The 24,746-nt window shown below is 36.4% G+C and overlaps 1 protein-coding gene across 4 annotated transcripts in view; it reads right to left on the reverse strand.

The window, feature by feature from the left end:
• Positions 1-24,746, reverse strand: part of LOC150106550 (mannan-binding lectin serine protease 1-like) — a 202,399-nt gene that overhangs the window by 20,431 nt on the left and 157,222 nt on the right. For all 4 annotated transcript variants that reach the window (XM_090392524.1, XM_090392523.1, XM_090392525.1 and 1 more), the window contains one exon: positions 5,167-5,273. In XM_090392524.1, the coding sequence (XP_090248650.1) occupies positions 5,167-5,273 (107 nt within the window). The remainder of the gene's footprint in view (positions 1-5,166; positions 5,274-24,746) is intronic.

Genomic DNA, 24,746 nt, shown 5'->3' on the forward strand with positions numbered 1-24,746 from the left:
GGACTTGTTGTTAAGATGTTAGAAAGGTTGCTAAGGGCTAGAATTCAAAATTGGGTTTGATAATATCAGTATTCTCTACGATGGTCAGCATGCATTAGTTAGGGGAAGTAGTTATGTTTTAGCAATCTGCACATGTAACTACAACAAGGTTACAAATTCACTGTTTAAGGGAGATGTATACAGTGGTATAATTTGGATTTTTCAAAAGTCCTTTGGCAGATTGTCATACAACAAGTTGGGAACTAAATCGAAACATATGGGATTGGATAATAGACTACTCAGCTGGATAGCTGATTGGCTCTCAGGTATCAGCTGACTTATATGCTGCTGTTTGTCAATAATGTAAAGTTGGAAAGTACTAAGAGCAGTAGTGCAGATGTTGTGGCTGCAACTTACAGGAGAATCTCAATAGGCTATGTGAGTGAGCAAGGGAGTAGAGCTATTAGTTTAATCTTGAAATTTAGTATGCAAGGTTGAATTGCCGAGCATACAATTAATGGGAAAATTTGGAAGAAGATGAAAGAGATGAGAGATCTGTGAGTGATGGTCAATATAAGTTGCTGAGAGGTTTTTACTAGATTAATGTGGAGGTGATTTTTCATAGAATAGAGGGAGACAAGGGTAGAAGAGCAAGCCATTTCTGGAAGCTGTATGAGGATGGTCTGAAAAGCTCTCAGCCTAATAATGAAAAAAAGTATTTATAATTTCAAAATTATTTTTATTTTTCAACATAATCTCCCTTAAGACTAAATACATTTATTCCAGCGATGCTCCAGCACCATTATTCCATCCCTGTAGTGGTTTTCTCAATAAGATCTGCAAAATACCTCTCTATAGCTGCAATTCGAAGAAAAACATTGACCAGCGAGGAAGAGTTTTAATTTTGGGAAGAAAAAGAAGTCAGAGGGAGCCAAATACGGGAAATAGGATGGATGTTCCTACAATTCATAATGCAGATCCCTTAATTTTCCCATTGCCAAAACACCTTTGCGGACAGGTGGATTGTCCTGATGAAAGATGATTTTTTTCTTCTACAAACCAGGTCTTTTCTCATTAATTTTTTCGTCTAGTCTGGTTAAAAGATTGGAATAATATTCCCCGGTTGTTTTGCCCTTTTCAAGATAATTAATAAACAAAATGCCTTTAGCATTCCAAAACACTGATGCCATAACCATTCCTGCTGATGGAACTGACTTTCTCTTCTTTGGTGCTGAACAACCAGCTTCTGTCCACCTGTTTTGATTGCTGTTTGGATTCTGGTGTGTAATGGTGAATCCAAGTCTCATCCACAGTAATAAACCAACGTACAGAATCAGTTTTATTCTTGTTAAAATGATCCAAGCACTGTTCAGAGATTTTCATGAGAGTGCATTATTGATCTGTTGTGAGCAAGCATGGCACCCATCTTGTGCAAAGTTTTTTTCATTTGCAATTCTTCATCAAAATATATCTTACATATTCTTTTGAAATGCCTATAGTCTCAGCAATTTCAGGCACTTTGACTCGCCAGTCATTCAATGCCATATTGTGCACCGATCAATGATTTCTGGTGTTGTTACACTTTTTGGACGTCCTTCACATGGATCATCTTCAAGGCTGGGTACAGCCATGTTTAAATTCGGCAGCCCATTTCTTAATTGTCGAAAATGAAGGAGAAGAGTGCCCATAAACTTTTATGAACTTCAAATGAATTTCTTTTGGCATTAAAAAACCTTCTTTTACAAAGAATTTTATAACTGCATGATACTCAATTTCATCCATTTCAAGAATGCAGACAACACTTTTGCTTGAGGCAGCTGTATAAAAGAAATACTTAGATAGAATGACTTGCAGTTTCATATGGATTGTTATGATAGATGTACCAACTTAGAAAAAAAAATCTTGCCGATAGTGTTGCCATCTATGGTCTTGGCCGAGAACTTTACAGACCACCTTCGTATAAGGGAGGCTGTGACCAAGGGAATAAGGAGCAAGTTCTTTGCATGGAGAATGGTTGCTAAGGGGAATATTGTTTTTAGAGTGGTGAATGCAGACTTTGTGAATGTATTTGAGGTACAGTTTAATGATCTTTTTTGCATGAGAGTGTGTGAGGACCTCCTGCAATGCATTTTTTGACTACAGCAATTGCATTACAATAGTGTATTGAATAGGAGTACTCTTATGAATAGACATAAAATAATAAACATACAAAATCATTTCTATGTAAATCCCTAAGTATTACAATGTTACAGTAAGCAAGTTGACTATTTGAATATATCTCAGTTTCCTTAGTTATGCTACTGCCTAACCATATGGTGACGCTATTAAAACTAAGACATACAGTTATATTAATAAACATAATTATAAATTAATAAACATTTCTATGTAAATCCCTAAGTATTACAATGTTACAGTAAGCAAGTTGACTTATTGAATATATCTCAGTTTCCTTAGTTATGCTACTGCCTAACCATATGGTGACGCTATTAAAACTAAGACATACAGTTATATTAATAAACATAAACAAGTAAATGAAAAAACATTTTATCATAACAAAACTTAAATCCTATTTATGAAATTTCTCAATTTATATAATACTGTAAAAAAAAAAGGAACATAAATAAATTAATGGATTACTGTGCTCGGATTTAGTCACTAGGATTGGAAGAGAGGAGATATAAAGAGATGGTAACAAAAATGCTAACATTCCATTTTTGTTACCATCTCTTTATATCTCCTCTCTTCCAATCCTAGTGACTAAATCTGAGCACAGTAATCCATATGTGGCCTGATGATAGACTTATACAATGAAACTGCAATACACTTTTTTCTCGGTATTGTAGAAATTCTCTGGACTGCCTTTACAAATTCTGTAATGTATCGTCTTGATTTCAAATTTATTTTTACTATAATTGTGAGATCTCTTGCCTTCTCCTCCTCCTCTACATTATTAAACCCATTGTTAAATCCATCCCAATATCACTAATATTCAAATTAAGTAACAAGAGTCCCAAGACAGACTCTGTGGCACATCACTAGTGACTTTACTCTTCTGGGATATTGCACCACCCCCATATACAACTAGCTGATGCCTATCTGAGAGCCAGTTGCCTATCCAGCTTACTAATGTATCAATAAATTAAAGATGCCAAGAAATTAAATTTTTGGTTTAATCCTTTATTAAAGTATAATACAAAATTTAAAAAAAAGTTTACACATGAAGTATCTTCATTATTGAGCTACTTGTATATAATGACTTTACACTAATTACCTTAGTATCATACTAAGATACTAAGGCAATTGATGTGAAGTCATTAGTCTCTATATACAAGTAGCCCAGTCGTAAAGATGCTTCAGTGCAGACTTTGTTTGCTTACACTAGATAAAGGATTAAATCAATAATATAATTTCTTGGCAGCTTTAATTTATTGTATAACCAAGTGAAAACACTTTCAGTCATTAATCTATCATAAAATTAGTTGGTAACTTAACTGGAGCAGTTGGGATTGTAGTGTGGCAATCTATCAAAAGCCTTTGCAAAATCTAAGTATATAATTCGCCCACCGATTAGAGATCCTTCGACATTTCTGCGCATCTCAGAAAAAGGAGAATCCATTCCGATAATAGGGTAATCAGTCCGTATAGTGGGATGAGTAGTTGTTTATTATTACCGGTCAGAAAATTAACTTCTCTTTTATGATTATTGTATTTAACTATGTTGCTTGTATAACAGTTGGAAAATTTTACCTATAAAGCATGTGATTTCACATGTTGGTGACCAATTCGGACGTCCTTCATTTCTTTCTCCCCTTCAGCATGAATCGACTATTCTTGGAAAGACGCGAAGCAGGGACCTACAAACGGTGGGCGAACTATACCACCGTATATGCATCTCCCTTGTCTAATGCATTCATCACCTTGTTATAATATATAAGCAAGATGGTAAAACACAACCACCCTTTAACAAACCCATATTGACAAGTACAGAGGATACCACTGTTATCAACATTATCGATCCACACTTATATCCAACTCTCATCAACCACTCCAATACCTTAACTACCACTCTGGATATATATATACAGATCGACCTATAATTTATAGTCTTAGCTGCATCACCACCATTATGAAGTGGAACCATTTTAACTTCCTTCCAATCTTATCTAATTTGTGCAGTTGCAAGAATCATGTTAAACAAGGAGTCCAAGGCTGATGCTAACTCCATGGAACATTCCCTTAAGACACATAGTGATATGTCATCAAGTCCCATTGCATTATTGATATCTAGCATACCTAATTCCTCATTCTAACCAGTAAGTCTTTTCTCTTTTTCATTCTCTATACTTGAGTTCTGGTTTCACACTGAGGATGAAATATCCTCATGAACTGTTCATTGAATACCTGGGCTATATCTTCTGTAGCAGTTACCAATCTACTACTTTTTTGTCATGTGTCACTTGACAACTTGTCAAATGTTTTTGAAAAATCCAGAAAAACATGCAGTATATGCATTCCTCTTATATTGTAATCTTGTTAATTTTTTATAAAATGTGACAAAATTAATTAAACAAGAGCATCCCTTTAACAAATCCATACTGCTCCCTGTAAACAATATTAATTTCATATATGTAATTTTGTATACAAGTTCTTACTAATTTTTTAAAATGCTTAGCAACCGCAGAAGAAATACAAACTAGTCTAGTGATTCCTCCATTTTATCATTGCCTTTAATCAACAGCACTATTTTGGGATAGTGTATCTACATAGAAACGACCATGATGATGATGGAAAATAACAATTTTGTTTGTTTTTTATATAACTTTACAAAGAATTTCATCCTCTGTTAGAATTATAAAAAACTGGCCCTGGGAACACACATATCTACAATACATAGATAAAATATTTACCTTTAGAAGGATGTAGCAGAGGAATGGCAAAGCTGTCTGCATTAAATTACCTAAAATCCCATAACTAGGAAGCTCAATCTATATTGGATGAACAACAATTGAATGGATATGCATATAATGCATAATAAAATGTACTTGTCATCATTAGGATCACTACAACAACAAAGGATATCCCTGTATTTATAATTATATAATTCTAACAGAGGATGAAATTCTGTTGTTTTTTTATATAAAATAATAAAGAAAGTAGAACTAATAATATTAAATTATATAAATTCACCTGCCATGGATGTGCTCCTTTTTTAGCATCATTCCCACCAACAATTTTGCCATGTTCCAAAAGTGGCTTTTGCCTAGTAGGCTGGCTAACTGTAGGCTTTCCACAAACTGCAAATAAAAGATACAGTTAAAAACCATCAATTTTTAGTATCCACTAATAGAGGAACAAATAATATGTCAAGAAAAGTAATTTTAGTATGGATAAGTACTATTACATATTATTATTACTGTTATTATTATGCAGGCTCTTCCAGGTAGTCAAAGACCCACTGATTGAGGAACTATTCCTGTTTACATGATGCCCAGATACTTATCATATCTTCTTTGAAAACATTCACAAACGATGTATTCATGACATATACTTGTAGCCTATGCATCCACCACATACCATGAGAAGAACCAGTCCTTTACATGCTTCCTAACTACACCCTTATGCACTTTCCAGGGGATGACCCCCATCCTCTGGAGCCCCCCCCAATCATGAACTGTAAATAAAATCTCACTTGTGCCTGTGCAATTTCCTTACCAATTTGATTCTATCGTATCTCCTCTCTTCTATCTATTAATCAAACTTTGAACCACATTCCCTCAGTCTGCCTCCTATGTATTATTATTATTATTACGGGCAACTCCAAGGAGTCCATAGACTCATCAAGGGTGGCCCTAAACATCATGTCCATCACAACTATTCGACATTCACACAGTATCTATCATACTTTGCCTTGAAACACTGTCATAGTACCCACAACAGACTCTGGCAGCTTATTCCACTCATTCACCATTCTAAAAGTAAAAAACCTAGTTCTAACACCCGTGCTAACTACACTCTTGTCCAGCTTCCATCTATGGCCCCTAGTCTTCCCACCACCACCACCACCACCAGTCCTATTCTCAAAAATATCTTCCGAATTAATCTTATAGAAACCCTTCAGTAATTTGAATGTCTCAATCATATCACCCCCTTTTCTGCAACCCACAAATCTTCAACCTGTTCTCATAGGGTTCATTCCATAGACCTGCTATCATCTTGGTCACTCGTCTCTGGATCCTCCCCATCAAGATGAAACCCTGGCACCCATATCCAGGGGCACAGTAGTCCAGATAGGGTCTTATCAAGGCTCGATACAGAGGAACAATAACCTGTTTGCCTCTGCTTGTTAAAGTATTTTACAGCAACCAAGTGATTTAATGAGCTGATTTAGCCACTTTTGCGATGTGCCCCCTAAACTTCAACTCCCTATCCACCAACACTCCCAAATCCCTGGCCTCATCAATCTCCTGGAGTACAGTTCCATCAATGTGATATGCTGCTGCTAATCTTTTCATCCCAAAATTCATAACCTTACATTTTGCCACACTATCCAAATCATCCCACAAAATTTTGACATCCTGTGCACTCACTATTGCTCTACCCCACTTTGCATCATCAGCAAACAAATGAACACTTCCTCTCAAATCCTTTCCTATATCGTTAATGAATAAATTGAACAGTAGTGGTTGGTCCAATAACAGAACCCTACAGCACACCACTAGTCACAGGCCATCTTTTGGACTCTACTACTCAGTAAACCACTCCCTGATATCTCTCCATCAACCACCCTCCTGTCCATGTTACCAACCCTATATCCATACCCATACGCTGCAGTTTACTGATTAGAATTCCATGTGGTATCCTGTCAAAGGCCTTAGCAAGGTCCAGTAGAATCACTGTAAACCCATTACCCTTATCCAGTTCAGCCGTCACTGTGTTATAAAACGTGAGCAAGTTACCCCCCCCCCCCAATACAGTATCCCATTTTCATCTATCCAGTCCTGTATTTTCCTCTTGACTATTTTCTCCAAGACCTTGACAATGATTCCTGATATGCTGATCGGTCGGTAATTTACGACAGCAGTCTTGGAGGCTCCTTTATACAGTGGAACTATTTTCCCTCTTTCCACCCCCTTGGGACTAACCCAGACCCAAGACTCAAATTAAACAAAATGGTCAACTGACAATTCTTTAGCCGCTTCATGTACAACACGAGCTGGTATACCATCCAATCCCACAGATGTATCGACATTGAGGTTTTGTAAAGGACTATTCACCTCCACTTCATTCACCACAGTTCCCATATAATCTGTTGGTTCTTTCAATCCTGCAATGTCATCACCTGTATGATATACTGTTGCAAAGTGCTTGCTCAGTAATTCCACTATATCAACTGATTCGGTTACTACCTTACCATTGGCATTCTTTAAAATCATTCTGCCCTATACATTTTTTTTTTTCTTGCAACATATCAAAAAAACTGTTTGGGATTCTCTTTAGCCTGCATGGCTAATGTTCTTTCATAATCTGCTTTTGCTTTTCTTACCACACTCGTTACCCTTCTGGCCTGCACTTTATATCGTTCATGTGCTGGCCGGTCACCTTTCTCCTTAGATTCCCTCCACAGTTTTTTCTTTTTTGGCAGCTCAAGCTTAATAGTGTTATTCATTCATTTAACCCCTACTTGATTTATTATTCGAACTCTAGATATGGAGTCAGCCATTGCCTCCTGCAAACACTTCTTAACCACCTCCCATGCATTATCAACATCCAGCCCTTGCAGTTTTACATGCCATGGCACTGAACCAATCAAACTTCTAAGCTTGTCATACTTACCAGCCTGATAGTTCCACATGTACCCTGTCTTAATTGTAAATTCCACACCTTTAGCCACCTCCCAAGTCAAGACCCTATGATCACTCTCACCAATTGGTGGCAACGTGGTCATATTTGTTACATAATTCTCAGATGTAATTACTAGGTCAAGCACTCTCTGACCCCTAGTATTTTCCATTACATGTTGTTGAAGATAGTTATCCCTTAATAACTGCATAAAGTCCAATTCCTTCCTTCCTCTCCTTCTTCCAATCAATGTTATCATAGTTGAAATCTCCCATAATAATTACCCTCCTTCCACTCATTTCTTCTATTTGCTTATGCATACCATCTATTCCATCACCTGGTCTATAGCAGCACCCAATTATATAATTTGTTCTGCTAGCCTCAATCTCACACCAAATAGCCTCAAATGTACTCTTTTCTCTATCCTGCAGTTCAACTTCTGTTCTCCTTGGCTGCAGTTCAGCTATCATCAATAACACTCCTCCCCCATTTTATTCTCCCTGTAACTCCTGAACACACCATACCCCCTCACATTCAATCCCACTAGCTATATCATCTTCTGTCAGCCATGTTTCACTAATGCCAATAACCTGTGGCCTGGAAGTGCCAACCAAGGCCAAAAATTCTTCCTTTTTGTTCCTAATACTTCTGGCATTAGTATACATGAATTGCAAAAGCCCATTTGTCCCATCCTTATTTTGAAGCCTCATATATCCCATTCTGATTTGTTGTCCTTCGTACTCGTTCAGGCATATTACACACATTCATACACTCAACTGTCTCCCTAAAGTCAGCATATCTACTTTTCCCCTCCCCCTTAATAACTCTAGTTTCCCTGATTCTGCACATCCACTTCCACTCATTCAACAACACCTTTTCAAGTCTCTGTACACCAAATCAATGCAAATGCAAACCATCCATCTAATATAAATCCTTTCACCCATCGAACTCACTCCACAAATTCCATACCACTTCTCCTGCATAATCCATGCATAAAGTCATTTGCAATTCTGGCCCTCCTTCTATACTCTTCACCATCATACTGCAGCAACAGACTCACCATCCTAACTCTCTCACTCTTCTCTTTTGCTACCTCAAGTAATTCCTTCAAGTCCTCTCTCATAGCCATTTTATCTCCTTTCAAATCATTCGTTCCTGCTACTACTATCAATTCTTTCACCCTCTGCTTTTGCATTCCAATAGACTCGCTTATATCCTTAATGTTCGCACCAGGTTGGTACGATTTTTTTCAAACTCTCATCAATCAAACCTCTAACTAAAGAATCTCCATACAATACTTGCTCTTTCATTTTGTTTACACTCACGATCATGCTCTTATTTTTCTTATCATACTTTTGCCGTTTATTAGTTGGTATGCATGGTAAAAATTTTTGCAAACGCTCCAGCTGCAATTTGCCCTATGTATTTCTCCACGCAACCGTGCGATCTCACTCATTGCATCTATCTCATCATTTTTATTATCCGTTAGATCATTCATTCATTCTGTATTTGTACCTTCATTCTCATTTTCAACACTGCTCTCACAGCTATCTGGTACTACCTCGCAAATATCACTATTCATACTTCTCATATTACTATTTTCTACATTCTGACTTTCAACAACGATATCACTCTCACGACCTGAAACACACTTTAAATCCTCACTTTCCTTACACTTTCTGCACATATTCACTCCACTGTCATTGTCTAACCAGACTCCAACTGCTCTCCTCAAAGCATACATCTCACAAACGGTGCTTTGAATAAACTCCTTTATATTAAAATTTTTGAATAAAGATGATGATCTGGACGCCATCGTTTTCCTTCTTATTGGTGCCATGTGCACGCTATCAGTCGTATCTATTGAATTATTAATTGAAATAACTCAGAAAACACACAAAAATCACATAGACATGCTAAGATACGAAAAGTAAACAATATTACATAAGATTCGAGCAAATTTATCAATTAATACTTATCTTTTCAGGAGCACTACATACACTACACACCATGTAGCCCTCTAGCGGCCAAAAAAATAATAATCGATTATAATTATCCATTAGACAGATAATTATCTTGGTGATCCACCACTAGATCTATTCATTTTTGGAAATTATGGAGACAGCTACCGTGTTTGAATAAAAACTTTAGTTTAATATTACTAAAATTTTACAATTCGACGTTTCGACCTTTATGTCAAGGTCATCTTCTGGAGCGTACAAATATACACAAGAAACAAGCTATACTACAATCATACTGGTTTGTTAAAGATACTGACTAACCACTACCACAATTGTTGGCCTGACCTCTGGTGGGAAAAAAAAAAAATTATACATCAACGCTAGAGTCCTATTATTTGTGTTGTCTACTATATACATATATTAACATCATTCCATCCAGTTGGAGTGGAATGGTTTCTAATACTAGCAGATTGGCTAGAGTCCTGACTTATGTTGAATCTTTCATATTAGGTTGGCTGAATGTGTGCCATCCAGATCCTTGGAATCTTCATACCATCTTTATTGTTGATATTTGGATGGTTTATCAGGATTTCGCAGGATTCTTTAAATTTTCTTTCGTACCATGTTTTTGTGCAGTGTAAGGAGCAGGTGCTTTTCCAGTTGATTTGGTGTAAGGTGTTAAGTGCATGGTCTGAGAGGCCTGCTTCACCATAATGGTTATATTTAATGTGTCTAATGTGTTCTTTCTTGTGTATAGGGATTGTCCGTCCTGTTTCACCAATGTACGGTAAGTTACAGGTGCAGCGGATGCAATAGACTCCAGGATGTGCTAATGGGAGGAGAGGATCCTTAGAGGAGCTGAATATGGTTTTAAGTTTAGTGGGTGGTTTAAATGTGGCATTGAGGTTATAATGTTGTAGGATTCTGTTGATTTTTTCTGATAACCCTGTAATGTATGGGATGGCTATGGTTTTACTGTAATCTAGATTCATTTTTGTTGTGGTTTTATAGAGTATTTTATTGACAGTATTTTTGTTACAGCCATTGTTTATGAATGTGTCACTAATGATTTTTAGTTCTTGTTTCAGGGCTTGCTGGTTAGAGCAAATAGTTGTGGCTCTGTTTTTAAGGGTGTTTATGACTCCATATTTTTGTGCTGGGTGGTGGTATGAATTCGCATGTATGTATTGGCCCGTGTGTGTCGGTTTTCGGTAGACCGTGAAGGATAGACTGCCTGAAGGAAGACGTGTAACTAGTGTGTCTAGGAACGGGAGCGAATTTTGGTTTTCGATTTCGATGGTAAATCGTATGCGTTCGTGTTGTTTGTTTAGGTGGCTGAGGAATGTTTTTAGCGTTTGTCGCCCGTGCGGCCAGATCACGAACACATCGTCAACGTATCTGAGCCAGATTGTCGGTCGAAGCGTGGCGGAATCAAGAGCCCTTTGCTCAAAGGTTTCCATGTAGAAGTTCGCGATTGGGGGGGATAATGGTGAGCCCATGGCTGTACCTTCCTTTTGTAGGTAGAATTTGTTTTGCCACACGAAGTAACCGGACTCTAGTACGTGGGCAAAGAGGGCTGTAATGTCGGGCGGAAATTTGTTCTGTAGTAGGAGAATTGTGTCATTGATGGGGACATTAGTGAAAAGGGCAGAAACGTCAAAACTGACTAATAAGTCGTCTTTGTCGAGTGTTATGTTTTTGATTTTGTTTATAAAGTGTTGTGTGTTTTTTATGTAGGAGGGGGAATGACCTACCAACTCTTTGAGTGTTGCCGCTAATTTCTTGGCTAGGTGGTAATTGGGACTGTCTATTCCTTCCACTATTGGTCGAAGGGGCACATTTTGTTTATGTATTTTCGGAACCCCATATATTCTGGGGGGGCGGGCATAGTGGGGTTTGAGTTTTTTAACTGTGTCTGGTGGCCAAGAAGTGACGGATCCATTTTTCAGGAAAGTATTGCTGATAACTTTTGATTCATGTTTAAGTGCTTGTTCACTGGAGCAAATCTTCAAAGCCTGTGTTTTAGTGTGTAAATGACATCTATTTTTTTTGTGTCAGATGGTGGTAAGAGTTTATGTGTATATTATTATTACGGGTATCTCCATGGAGTCAGTAGACTCATCGTGGGAGATCCAAATTAGCAAAACAATGTCTATCTTGAATTCATTTACAGATAAAGAACTCACAACTGAGTCAGGCAATGAATTCCACTCATTTACCACCCTCCAGGCGAAAAACCTCGTTCTCACAGACCTTGTTAACCACACTTTTCCGTAATTTCCAGGGATGACCTTTTTTTCTTCCATCACTATCACAAAGCTGAAACATTTCCCCTGCATCAATCTTATAAAAACCTTTTAGTAATTTAAATGTTTCTATCATATCCCCTCTTCTCCACCTATCGACCAACCTCTGCAAGCCACAAGCTCTCAATCTATCAATGGGAGCATTTTTTACATCACTCACCAACTTAGTCACTCTCCACAACCTCCTCATCTCCAAGGAATCCAGGTGACCAGACCTGAGCACAGTAATCCAAATGTGGAAGTATCAACGCTTTATAAAGGGGAATAATAACCTCTTTATCTCTGGATGTTAGTGTGTTCCTCAATAACTACGTAATCTTATGTATAATCTTGGACACCTTAGCAATGTGTCCCCTGAACTTCATCTCCCTATCCACCAACACCCCCTAAGTCCCTAGCCTCATCAATCTCTTGGAGTACTGTTCCATCAATGTAGTACACAGCTGGTAATCTTTTAATCCCAAAATGCATAACTTTACACTTTTCCACATTGAACTGACATCCATTACTTTTTTCCCATATTGCCAGCTTATTTAAATCACCCTGCAAACTCTCAACATCAGCTTGATTTTTTATTGCACTACCCAACTTTGCATCATCAGCAAACAACTGAATCTCCCCTCAAGCCATTTCCTATATCATTTATGTACAAATTAAACAACAATGGCCCAAGCACAGAGCTCTGAGGCACACCACTGGTCACCTGCCTCATCCTGGTCTCTGCTCCTCCATACATCACCTTCTGGTATCTCTCCCTGAGCCATTCTCCTATACATATCACCAGCTTAGTATCCATCACCATCTGCTCCAATTTGTGCAACAGTGTTCCATGGGGTTCAACGAAATTTCCAGAAAACTCAGAAAAAAGCAAACAGTGTCTCTAAGAAACAAAAGTGAAAAAATAGTTCTAGAAGAAGAAAACAAAGCACGGATTTGGATAAAATATGTAACAGAACTTTTCAATGATACTAGACAGAAACCTATAAATATAAAAGATAACATTCAAGGACCAGCAATCATGAAATGTGAAACAGAGAATGCTATATGATCAAGTAAAACAGGAAATGCCAGTGGACCAGATGGCATGCAAACAGAATTTTTAAAATTAATAGAACCAGATAACATCAAACTCCTTGAAAAATTATTTAATAAAATATATGAAAGTGATGAATTTCCATCAGAATGGCTCAAATCTATCACTCATTTATCACTATCAAATCAAATCTATCACTCATTGGCTCATTTATCACTATCCCAGAGAAACCCAAAGTGAATTCCTGTGATGACTGCCAACTTATTAGTCTAACGAGCCAAACATTAAAAATATTTTTGAAAGTAATTCAGAATCATATTTATAGAAAAAGTGAAGAAACTCTAAGTGAAACACAATTTGGCTTTCGGAATGGTTTTGGTACTAGAGAGGCCCTTTTCTGTGACCAAATATTGGTACAAAAATGCATAGAAAAACAGAAATCTGTCTTTATGTGTTTCATAGATTTTGAAAAAGCATTCGACAAAGTCAGACACACTAACTTAATAGAAGTCCTTGAACAAATAGAGCTAGACGAACAAGACATAAGACTAATAAGAAATCTGTATTGGAATCAGTCAGCTACCATTCAATTAGACAACATTACCACCAGCAATATTAACATCAAATGAGGAGTGAGACAAGGATCTGTGCTCTCACCACTCTTGTTCAACATATACACAGATGTAATCTTTAAAAAGGCATTGGAAGAGTGTCTAGAGGGAATCACAATAAATGTAAAGATTGTTAACAACCTACGATATGCAGATGACACTATGCTAATTACAGATATGGATCAACATTATGGATCTCCAAAAACTCATTGACAGAGTATACATAGAAAGCCGAAGAATGGGAATAAATATAAACATCAATAAGACCAAATACATGGTCATCAGCAAACATCCAGCCTCATCAATGAAACTGACACTCAATGGGAAAAATATCGATCAAGTGTCGAGATATAAATATCTTGGTTGCTGGCTTAATGAAAAGTGGGATCCTGAAATAGATATAAAGACAAGGATTGAAGTTGCACGACAGTCCTTCATGAAAATGAGAACATTATTCTGCAATAAAGACCTAAACATGGAAGTCAGATGCCGAATGCTGAAATGCTACGTGTGGTCTATTCTGCTCTATGGAATTGAAACATGGACATTGAAGGCGACAACCATCAAGAAAATTGAAGCCTTTGAGATGTGGCTATACAGACGAATACTAAAGATATCATGGACAGAAAAAATTACCAATGAAGATGTCTTAAAATCCTTTGGCAAAGCTAAAGATTTTGTACAAATAATCAAGATACGAAAAACATCATATCTTGGCCACATCATGAGAAACAGCAAATACCATCTTCTATAAACTATTTTGGTAGGAAGAATTGATGGCAAAGGACCTAAAGGAAGAAAAAGAATATCATGGTTTGACTACATCAAGACGTGGACAGGAAAGAGCAGTGCACAACTGCTCACATTAATGCAAGAATGAAGTTTGTTCACCAAGATGGTCGCTGACCTTCGATAGAAGATATCACCATAGGAAGAAGGCCCATGGGGTATCCTGTCAAAAGCCTTAGCAAAATCCGGAAGCACCGCTGTGTAGCCATTTCCTCCAACTCAGAAATCATTCTATTATAAAAAGTTAATAAATTGCTAAGGCAGGGTCGACCTTTAACAAAACCATGTTGGCCCCTATAGAGTATCATATTCTGATCCACTCATTCTTGAATTTTGTCTTAAACCAACTTTTCCAATATTCTTACCACCACTCCCGAGATGATGATTGGTCTGTAATTAACTACCGCAGTTTTAGAGCCACCTTTATGCAAAGGAACTACTTTGCCTTCCTTCCACTCCCTAAGGACCATACCAGAGTTCAAACTTAAGTTAAATAACTAAGTAAGAGGCATAGACAATTCCTTTGCACATTATTATTATTATATTATTATTACCCCAAGACCTCATGGAGTCAAAGACTCATCTGGGAGGTCCTTTTATCACACACACATCTCATCATACCGTGTATTAAACACACTCAAACTCCTTGCAGACACCACACTCTCAGGCAAGGCATTCCAATCATTCACAACTCTGCACGAAAAAAAAAAAACATGCCTCTCACTCCCCTACTCACACCCTCTTTATACAGTTTCCAGGGGGATGACCTCTGGTTCTCTCCTGATCTCCCACTATTCTCTGTAGAACTTCTCCACCATTGATCCTATAACAACCCCTTACCAATTTGTAGGTCTCTCTATCATATCTCCCCTCTTCCTCCTGTCCACCAGACTCTGCAAATTACATCTTCTCAATTTTTCCTCATATTCGACCAGAGGTCAGAAACTACCTTAATCAGTCGCCTTTGGACCCTTTTCAACATATCTTCACCCTTCTGAAAACCCAGTGACCAAATCTGGCAACATTCATGCAACACTCGAGCTAATATTCCATCTAAACCTACAGCAGTGTTTGCATTTAAATTTTGTAATATACTAAGTACCTCTGATTTCTTAACTTCAATTCTCACATTAGTTATTATTGCTACAGGTACAGAGATATCCTAACTTGGATGATAGACTTTTGAAAAGTGATCACTCAGTAACTCTACTATTACATCTATTAACTAGTATGTGTAGGCTTATGGTAAACAGTGAAGGAAAGACTTGAAAGGAAGATGTGTGACAAGTGTATCTAGAAAAGGAAGTGTGTTCTGACTTTGAATTTCAATTGTGAATTGTATGCATTTGTGTTGTTTGTTTAAGTGGCTGAGGAAAGTGTCTAATGTGTGGCAGCCATTGGATGTCAAAACTAATAAATCACTTTTTTCTAGTGTGATGTCTATTGGGATCACTAAGACGTGGTTGACAGAAGGGGATATAATAACAGGAATAGAAGTTGCTGGGTACAACATTTTTCGTCAGGATAGGAGGGGAAAGCGTAGTGGTGGTGGTGGGGTACTGCTTATGATAAGTGATGACCTATGTCCTCTAAGAGTGGAGACTTTGGAAGGAAGTGAGACAAATGATTTTGAGAGCATATGATGTGAGGTTGAGGTAGGCAAGACAGGATATTTAGTGGGGTGTTGCTACAGACCCAGGAGCACAGAGGATGGGGACCAGGAGATGTTTAGACAGTTAAGTTTGGCAAGTGCAAGAAGAATGATTGTTATGGGAGATTTTAACTATGGTAGTATAAATTGGAGAAAGGAAGATGCATGTAGCAATAGGGGAATGGAATTTCTAGAATTCTTTAGGAACAAATGTCTTAGGCAACATGTAACAGAGGGAACAAGAGGTTCAAGAGTTTTGGATTTGGTTATAGCATCAGAAGAGTTGATAATAACTAAGATGACATCTCTCCCACCAGTTGGAGAGAGTGACCATATGGTTTTGACTTGGAAAATGAATAGACATGCAGGAGTATCAAAGAGACGGGAACTTATGTGGAATTATAAAGCAGGTGATTATAATAGTCTTAGACGTCAACTTCAGGAAGTTTCATGGAGGGAGAATTGGAAGGCCGGGATATCATTAGTGCATGGGAAATTGTGAAAGAATATTTGTTAGCAGCAATGGTAAGTTGTATACTACAAGTGAAGAAGAGAACACAATTTGGAGTAAAGTGGATGACAAACAATATTAAACAGGAATTGCATGCAAAAAAGAGGCTATGGAAGAGATATAAGGAGAGGTGAAGAGAAGATGCATGAAGAATATAAGACACAGGCCAGAAGAGTGACTAATGTGGTAAGGAAAGCGAAACTGGAACATGAGAGAAGATTGGCCCTAAGATCCAAAGAAAATCCTAGGGAATTTTTTAGCTATGTAGGAGGAAAAATGACTGTGGAAGAATGATATTGTGGGATAAAAATGGGAATAGAGTGACTGATGCAGAGGACATAGTGGAGTGTGTTTTTAATATAGGAGGGGAATGACCCACCAACTCCTTGAGTATTGACGCTAGTTTCTTGGCTAGATCATAATTAGGACTGTTGATATCTTCAACTATCGGCCGAAGCGGTATGTTCTGCTTGTGAATCTTGATAAACCATAAATTCTTGGGAATGTGGATGGCACATATTCTACCCACATAACCTTTTTTTCTGAGAGTTCATTATAATTAGAACTCTAAGTAATCTAGGATCCTAACTCTAATATATCAACACTCATTGTGGATTGTATTCTCTCATGTAACATAGTTAATAACACTTTTTGACAGATCTGTTTAGCTCTTCTGGAATGGAAACATTCTTTGAAAAGTAAAAACTTTGGAATTATATTATTGTTCCTACATTTTTTAGAAATGTAAGTTGATTCAGAAGTTTCACTTTCTTGCATTTTAGTTGTTCTAGTTTACATACCTTTCATTTGACTTCCCCATCAAGTCTGTTCATGATAAGAATGTTGTTTTTTTTGACCAAAAAACAAACATAATAAAAAGTAATTTATAATGATTTAATAAACCTACTACTGTTTTCTCCACTTAAACTAGTGGCTTCATCTGGGTTGGGATGAACATACAAATATACAAGAAGTGTTAAATAATAATTCCATTCCAGAAGAGCTAAACAGATCTATTGAAAATCATCATTAGCTATGTTACGTAAGAGAATACAATCCACAAGGCATGCAGTGAACCAAGTTGATTCATTGTGTCTTGATTTACATAACAACACTCATGTTAAATTATCGATTAAGGCCACCACTTTTGCTGTATTAAAACTATCTATATGAATTTGTTCTCTGATGATGTTATAAATAGGATATAGCTTTGAGGTAGGTTTTTTTTTTCTTTCCTCAATAGAGTCAGCCCCGTAGAATAACAGTTGATCAAATCATTGTCACTTTAGCATACCGTTTGAAATGTAATATAGCTTGTCCTTGTATGTGTGTATATATATATATATATATATATATGTGTGTGTGTGTGTGTGTGTGTGTGTGTGTGTGTGTGTGTGTGTGTGTGTGTGTGTGTGTGTGTGTGTGTGTGTGTGTGCCAGATAATGACCTTAATATGAAAGTCAAACCGTCGGGAAATTAAAGTAATTATTCTTAACATGGTTGTAGTCTCCATAATTTTACTGAAATGAATGCTGATCATTGTGTAAAGTAAAGGAAAGGATTCATTAATATACAAGTTAACCAATAATGGCCCAATTACAAAATTCTACAATATATCGAACTTCCATAAAATACTCTGATGTCTAACAACCTGTCATTCCCCCTATCCATGTCACAAGCCTGTTTTGCATAACTATCCCTTTTTGAGTTTGTGTAATAACCTCTAGTGTGGTATACTCTGTCAAATGCTTCACAAAATCCAAAAGTACTGCGGTATATTCATTCTTCTTATCCAACTCTGCAGTCTTATTATTATCTCTTCTGTCTTAGGGCAAGTTGAACCTGTTCATTTGTTTTGAATTTTGTCCAGTGTATGGTATAGACATTTCATTTCAAAGGCAAGCAGTTTTCTTTTAGCATCTTTTCTAATTGTCTCAGTTCCATAAAAGAGTAGTGTTAATAATAATTGAATTTTAGAGCGTTAGTTTCAAGCAGTTGGATAATTTAGTTATTATTATGCAGCCTACTTGGATTCTGTGTTTAAATGTTGCAGTATTATTTAAATTAGATATGATCAATGAACCTAAGTAGTTAAAGCTATTTGCTTGTTCTATTACTTGAATGTTTAAATGTTATTTTTACTACCTTTCAGCCTATCTTCATTGTTTTTGTTGATATTAATTCATATCTTATAATTTTTACAGAATTCTTCTCCTTTCGTTATTTGATACTATAATTTAAGTTTAGTATTTATCATTGTTCCTTTCTTTTTTCTATTGCATTAATTATAAGATCCTTTATGAAGAAGTTAAAAAGCAGGAATGAGAGAGAGTGAAACCTTACATCACCCTTCTCTTCACACTGAATAGTTGTGTACTGATTATCACCATACTGCATCAATGTTTTGGTGTTCTGATAATATACAATTAGTATTTTAAATATTTAATAATCTATATCTTTATTATGCAGAATTTGGAGTAATTGTCTCTATTAACAGAGTTGAATGTTTGTTTGAAATCAACAATAAAGATCAATGTCTCTTTCCCAGGCTATTTCTGCAATTCTGTGTAGGGTGAATATCTGATCTATCTTTTCTAAATCCAGCTCGTTCTTTTCCAGTGGATTATCTGTATATTCTGGCTGTTTGATATTTTTATATAATTTAACATATTATATAATTTAATATAATTAATTTTAAAAGTTTATTTTTCACTTGGTTAGAGTATAATAAATTTAGTTTAATCCTTTATCCAAGTGTGAGCAAACAAAGTTTGCGCCTGAAAGTATCTTCAGGACTAGGGCAAGGTGATACAACACCAGGGCAACTCGTTGCAAAGGTGTAGTAAGCTACCAACACTCCTGTCTCAGTATCTCCTTTAATGCATAACATGAGACATATCCGCAAGGAGATGTGTTTTGCATTAAAGGAGATACTGAGACAGGAGTGTTGGTAGCTTGCTACACCTTTGCAACGAGTTGCCCTGGTGTTGTATCACCTTGCCCTAGTCCTGAAGATACTTTCAGGCGCAAACTTTGTTTGCTCACACTTGGATAAAGGATTAAACTAAATTTATTATAATTAATTTTAATACATAATTTATATATTATAAATTATTATATAATTTTATTCTTGTACTCATGTCTGTTCAGATTATTTTTCCAGTTAGCCAGTCATTTAGGATTATACCGGAATAAAGGATGTTGTTAACTACACTACTGGCCAGGACGTATATATATATATATATGTCCAAGTAAACATGGATGCGAAGTGCATACTAAAATTGAAATACTATTGATATTACATTGAAATATATGATGGATGTGAAGCGTATGAGGATGTGTATTTGATCCATAATGGCCAGTAAGGTGGTTAAATAACAATGTGATTATTTATACGTGTGACCCTCCATATTTAAACAGTAATGGAGAGGTGCTATCATTTCCTGGTGTTTTACTAAGTTTGATTTGATTAATTGTTAATATGCTTTTACTCCAATCTGAACTGAACTGCATAATGTTTATTACCTCCAGCTTTGAGAATTTCTGAGTGAATATCATTTAATCCAGTATCTTTGAACATTTCAGGTTCTTGATGGCTTTTCTACCTCAAGTACTGATATGCACTCCCGAGTGCATTTCTCTTGACTACTTCATACTACTGTTCTGTCCACTTTGTTTCATTCAGTAGTCTTTCAAAGTAATTACTCCAAACATCAAGAAAATCTTTATATTCAGTACACCCTTATCATCTTTGATTCTTTTTACAGTACTCTTTCCTCCATTTTCATGCCATTGTGAATGATTGGAATGCCTTGCCTGAGAGTGTGGTGTCTGCAGAGAATTTGAGTGTGTTTAAAGCATGGTATGATCAGCTGTGTGCTTGATAAAAGGACCTCCTAGATGAGTCTTTGACTCCATAGGGTCTTGGGTAATAATAATAATTTCTCAGATTTTTCAACATCCTTCAGAACATTTCACTGCCGTTATGATATTCTTTCTAAAGACTTCTAATTTTTGTTTAGCTGCTTTTACATTGCTTTGCTTCTTACATAGTTCTCTATATTCTCTCAGAGCACATGCTGATTTACTTGCTAGGAACTTCAGTAGTGGCATTTTAACGTCCAAAGCCTACCATGGAGTTATGATTTTTCTAACCAGTGTAGCGAACTGAAGTTGTTTGCATGGTTCCTTCAGTGTTTTCTTCAGAGTATGCTAGTGAGACTCCAAGGTTTGATGGTTATCTTTAAGCTCTTTCCCCTTGTACAATATTTGTATATTTGAGTCAATAGTTCACCTCTGAAAGCAGCTTAACTTTGATTCTTTTTAAAACTTTCTTACACACTTTTCTTTTTAATACAGCAATCCTTCTTTAAAATGGATGTATTAATCAAAAATTCATTAATCAAATATAATAACCTATGGGAAAAAATATAATTCGTTCCTGAAATTTCTTTTTTGATCCTTGATTTTTTTAATAAAAGAATTAGGGTATCTCAGGGCCTAGTTAAAGGAAAACCATTAAGCTGAAAGACAATAAAACATATTCAGAATATAAATTTATTATTCTACTTCTTAACAAAGAATTGAGCTAAAATAGTTTGGAGGGGATTCTGTTTTTTTTTTTTTTTTCATACAACTGATGGTATGGCCCTATTGCCTCTTCTACTCTTCTGCAAATTTTAATACTTCTCTCTTCATTAGGGTCAGCCTCAGCCTCTAAGCATTGCTGCTTAAAAACTTCTATGGTACGAAAAACATTTTCAAATTGTTTCTGTGAAATCTCTTTTGGCTAACTGTCAGTGGTTAAATTTTTTTCAGGGTCTTTCCACTGTGCATCTAAATTTAGCAAGTTGGAATCATTCGATTCCTCAAAATGAGATTTAATTAACTCTTGGACATTATCACCTATCTGTTAAAGTTTAGCGTTAAAATTTCCCTTTGCAAATCTTAACAAACTATACAGCATAAGTATTCATTCAATTCTCTGCTTACGGATTAAACTCTCCTATCTATTCATAAAGAAGTTAACATGATTTATATCAAGTTATCACACAAGAGTATTCCACTTACTAACAAGCCAAAACTTTCTCATAGACACTGTCAATCTCATCAAAACCCAGTTCACACCTGATGTGCAATTTCCTCAACAACATTATCCATTTCATTTGAAAAGCCTCTAAAATCATTTGCACAATGTGGAAGAATGTGCTTCCAAATGGCTTGTATATTGCTAGCGGTAATTTCACTCCAAGATTGATGAATATTTTCAAAAGCAGATTTAACATTAAATTTCTTCCAGAATTCTACTAATGTCATAGAATTCTCTCCAGATGTTGCTGTCCAAAAGTCTTGGAAGGCATTTGCTTGTTGACCTGGTTGGCTGAGTGGTTAGCATATCCACTCTCCAGCCAAAAGGCTGTGGGTTCGAATACCGCCGAGGGCATGGATGTTTGTGATTGTCTGTGGAAATACTAGTGGTGCACAGGCAATAGATGCCGTTGGTATAGATGATGATGCTCGCTGTAGTCAGTGGAGACAAAGAGCTGTAGAGTAGTTTCCCTCCCTCGATGAGTCTTTGGACTCCCTGGAGGTGTCATATAATAATAATAATAATAATAAAAAAAAAAAAAAAAAAAAAAATCAGCTAACGCCTTTTTATTCCCGTATATACGGGAGTAGGCGAGGCCATTTAGCCCTATCTAACTTTTGGAGACTGAGTGGGCAGTTCAATCTCCACTGGTACCCAATCAGAGACAGATGGCCCAAGGCTATCACTAATTAAGCGGTACGCAGTGAAGAGAGATGGCTCAAATGTGCCGCCATCTCGTGGTCTCTAACCCTAACACAATATATTTAATGTCTGAAAAATAATGTGGGTTCTACGGTCGATTTTCTTGAGTTTACAGGACGAAAAACCCGAGTTTCCGGGAGGAAAAACCTGCTTGCCCGTGCCAGAGATCGACTAACTCGGGAACCGGTCGAAAAAAGGCTTAGAAAAATTTCCTCTAGTCGCCGACTAGACTCGAAACCAAGACTTCCTTCGTGCGGCCTAGCGCGGTGGTGTGCAAACGCCACATCCACTGAGCTACACAGGCTCTCAATATAATAATAATAATAAAACGGCCAATTTCATCAAAATATTTGTTGAATATTTGTTGGTCACAATAGTCCCCTTCTTTCACAATTTTCTTTAAAATCTCTGGATAATTTGCAGCCACATCTCTTTATCTGCACTTGCAGTTCACCTGTGATTCGAATATTATGTAGGCTATTTCTCTTTTTGAAATGCTCAAACCACCCAGCACTGGCATGGAATTCTTTTTCTTTTCATCATTGATAGCCCTATCTTTCAAGGTTGCAAAGAGACTTAATGCTTTTGATTTAATAAGGTCACTGCTTAGTGGGATCCATTTTTTGTTACAATTTTCGATCCATGTAGAAATTAGTCTCTCTAATTTAATCATTGATATTTTGATTTCGAGTGGTCTGCATACATGATGAACTTGAAGCAACCTTACCTTTCTCTTTGTATTCAACAGCTTTGCTTAAAATTGCTCTTATAGTTAATTCACCCATTTTGTGTTTTTGTCCTATCTTTGCTCTGGGATTCGCCTTGTTCATTTTTCTTTATTATTTCAAGTTTTTCTTCCAGTGAGATTACTTTTCAAATCTTTTTCACATTTCCACTTTTTTGCTTACTAATTCTTTTACTCATGATTAAAGGGTTGGGAAAATATTTTAAAATAAAAAAGTGAGGAAAACAATTGTAAAGGAGGCATAAGATATGATCAGCAAAATGCTATGTAATTAGCAGATGACATAAATTTTGCAGTAAATTTGGAACATAGTGTACATGGAAATAGTGTAATACTGTATAGTGGTGCACTAATCGAATTTTATAGGTGCATTAACTGAATTTGGGTATAGAAAAAAAATGACACACTAATTGAAAACACACTAATCAGAGATGCATTAATCAAGAGATTGCTGTATATCTAATTTTATCCTGCTGAAAATAAAACAGTGTTCATATCCTATTTTAAATCTATACTCTTCTTTCTTGATATCAACAATAACACAATCAATGAGATTTTTCATATTTTTTGTGTCTTCTCTCCATGTAATTTGTGCACATCTTTATGTTGGAATATGGTGTTAGTAATGATTAGCCCATGTCTTGAACAGTAATTCAGCAATCCATTATTATTAGCTTTACTCTTTTCTCAAACATTTCTGTATAGTTGGTATTCGTTTTCTGCTCTGTGGTTAGGATCACCAAATATACAATTTGGAGATCTTAACAGCAGATGTTCACTTTTGGATTTTCTAGAGATATTTTCATGATCAATATTCATCTGAATTGGTACAGTCTCCTCAAAATCTAAATCCCACTCTTTTCTAAATCTACTAAAATGTGTATCAAGTATTCATCATACCTTCACAGTTCTTTGACATCTGTAGGTTGTAGGTTTTTTTTTTTTTTTTTTTTAATGTTGAGTCCATGCATGAGAGGTTGGTTAATCAGCTATAGTATGTTAATACCATGTATGGGTAGTGGGCTGGGAAAGGAGAAACTTATTTATATTCAATTTAAAAGTCTGTATATTGTATTCCTTGTGAAACACATTGGGGGGGGGGGGGAGACTGTTCCATAATACAGCAGTAGCAGGGATGAAGGAGAAGGAAAAGAAACTTGCTCTGTGAGTTTCAAGGTGTACCATGAAAAGATATGGGGTGGCAGCTGCACTTGTTCCAATGAACTTAGCACCGAGTGGAGGAATTATTGATGCTATTTCAGATGAACCTTTGCCATGGAAATATTTATAGAATACACACAATGCAGAAACTAAATGCCTGAGTGAAAGTGGGAAGAGTGAGTTGGTAAGAGATAGATTATTAATCAATCTAATTGTTCTCCTCTGTATTGAGTCAAGCATTTTGAGGGAGCTCTTGGGGGGGGGGGACATTCCAAATGTGAGAGCAGTATTCAATAGCTGGAAAGATTTGTGGCTTGTATGAGGTTAACAGCTGTTCAGAGGTCAACATCTTGAGTGAAAGAGAAATCC

This window comes from Typopeltis vanoorti, chromosome 5 (assembly GCF_054136105.1).
Source record: "Typopeltis vanoorti isolate ZY-2024b chromosome 5, IOZ_Tvanoo_1.0, whole genome shotgun sequence".
NCBI classification, from domain to species: Eukaryota; Metazoa; Arthropoda; class Arachnida; order Uropygi; family Thelyphonidae; genus Typopeltis; species Typopeltis vanoorti.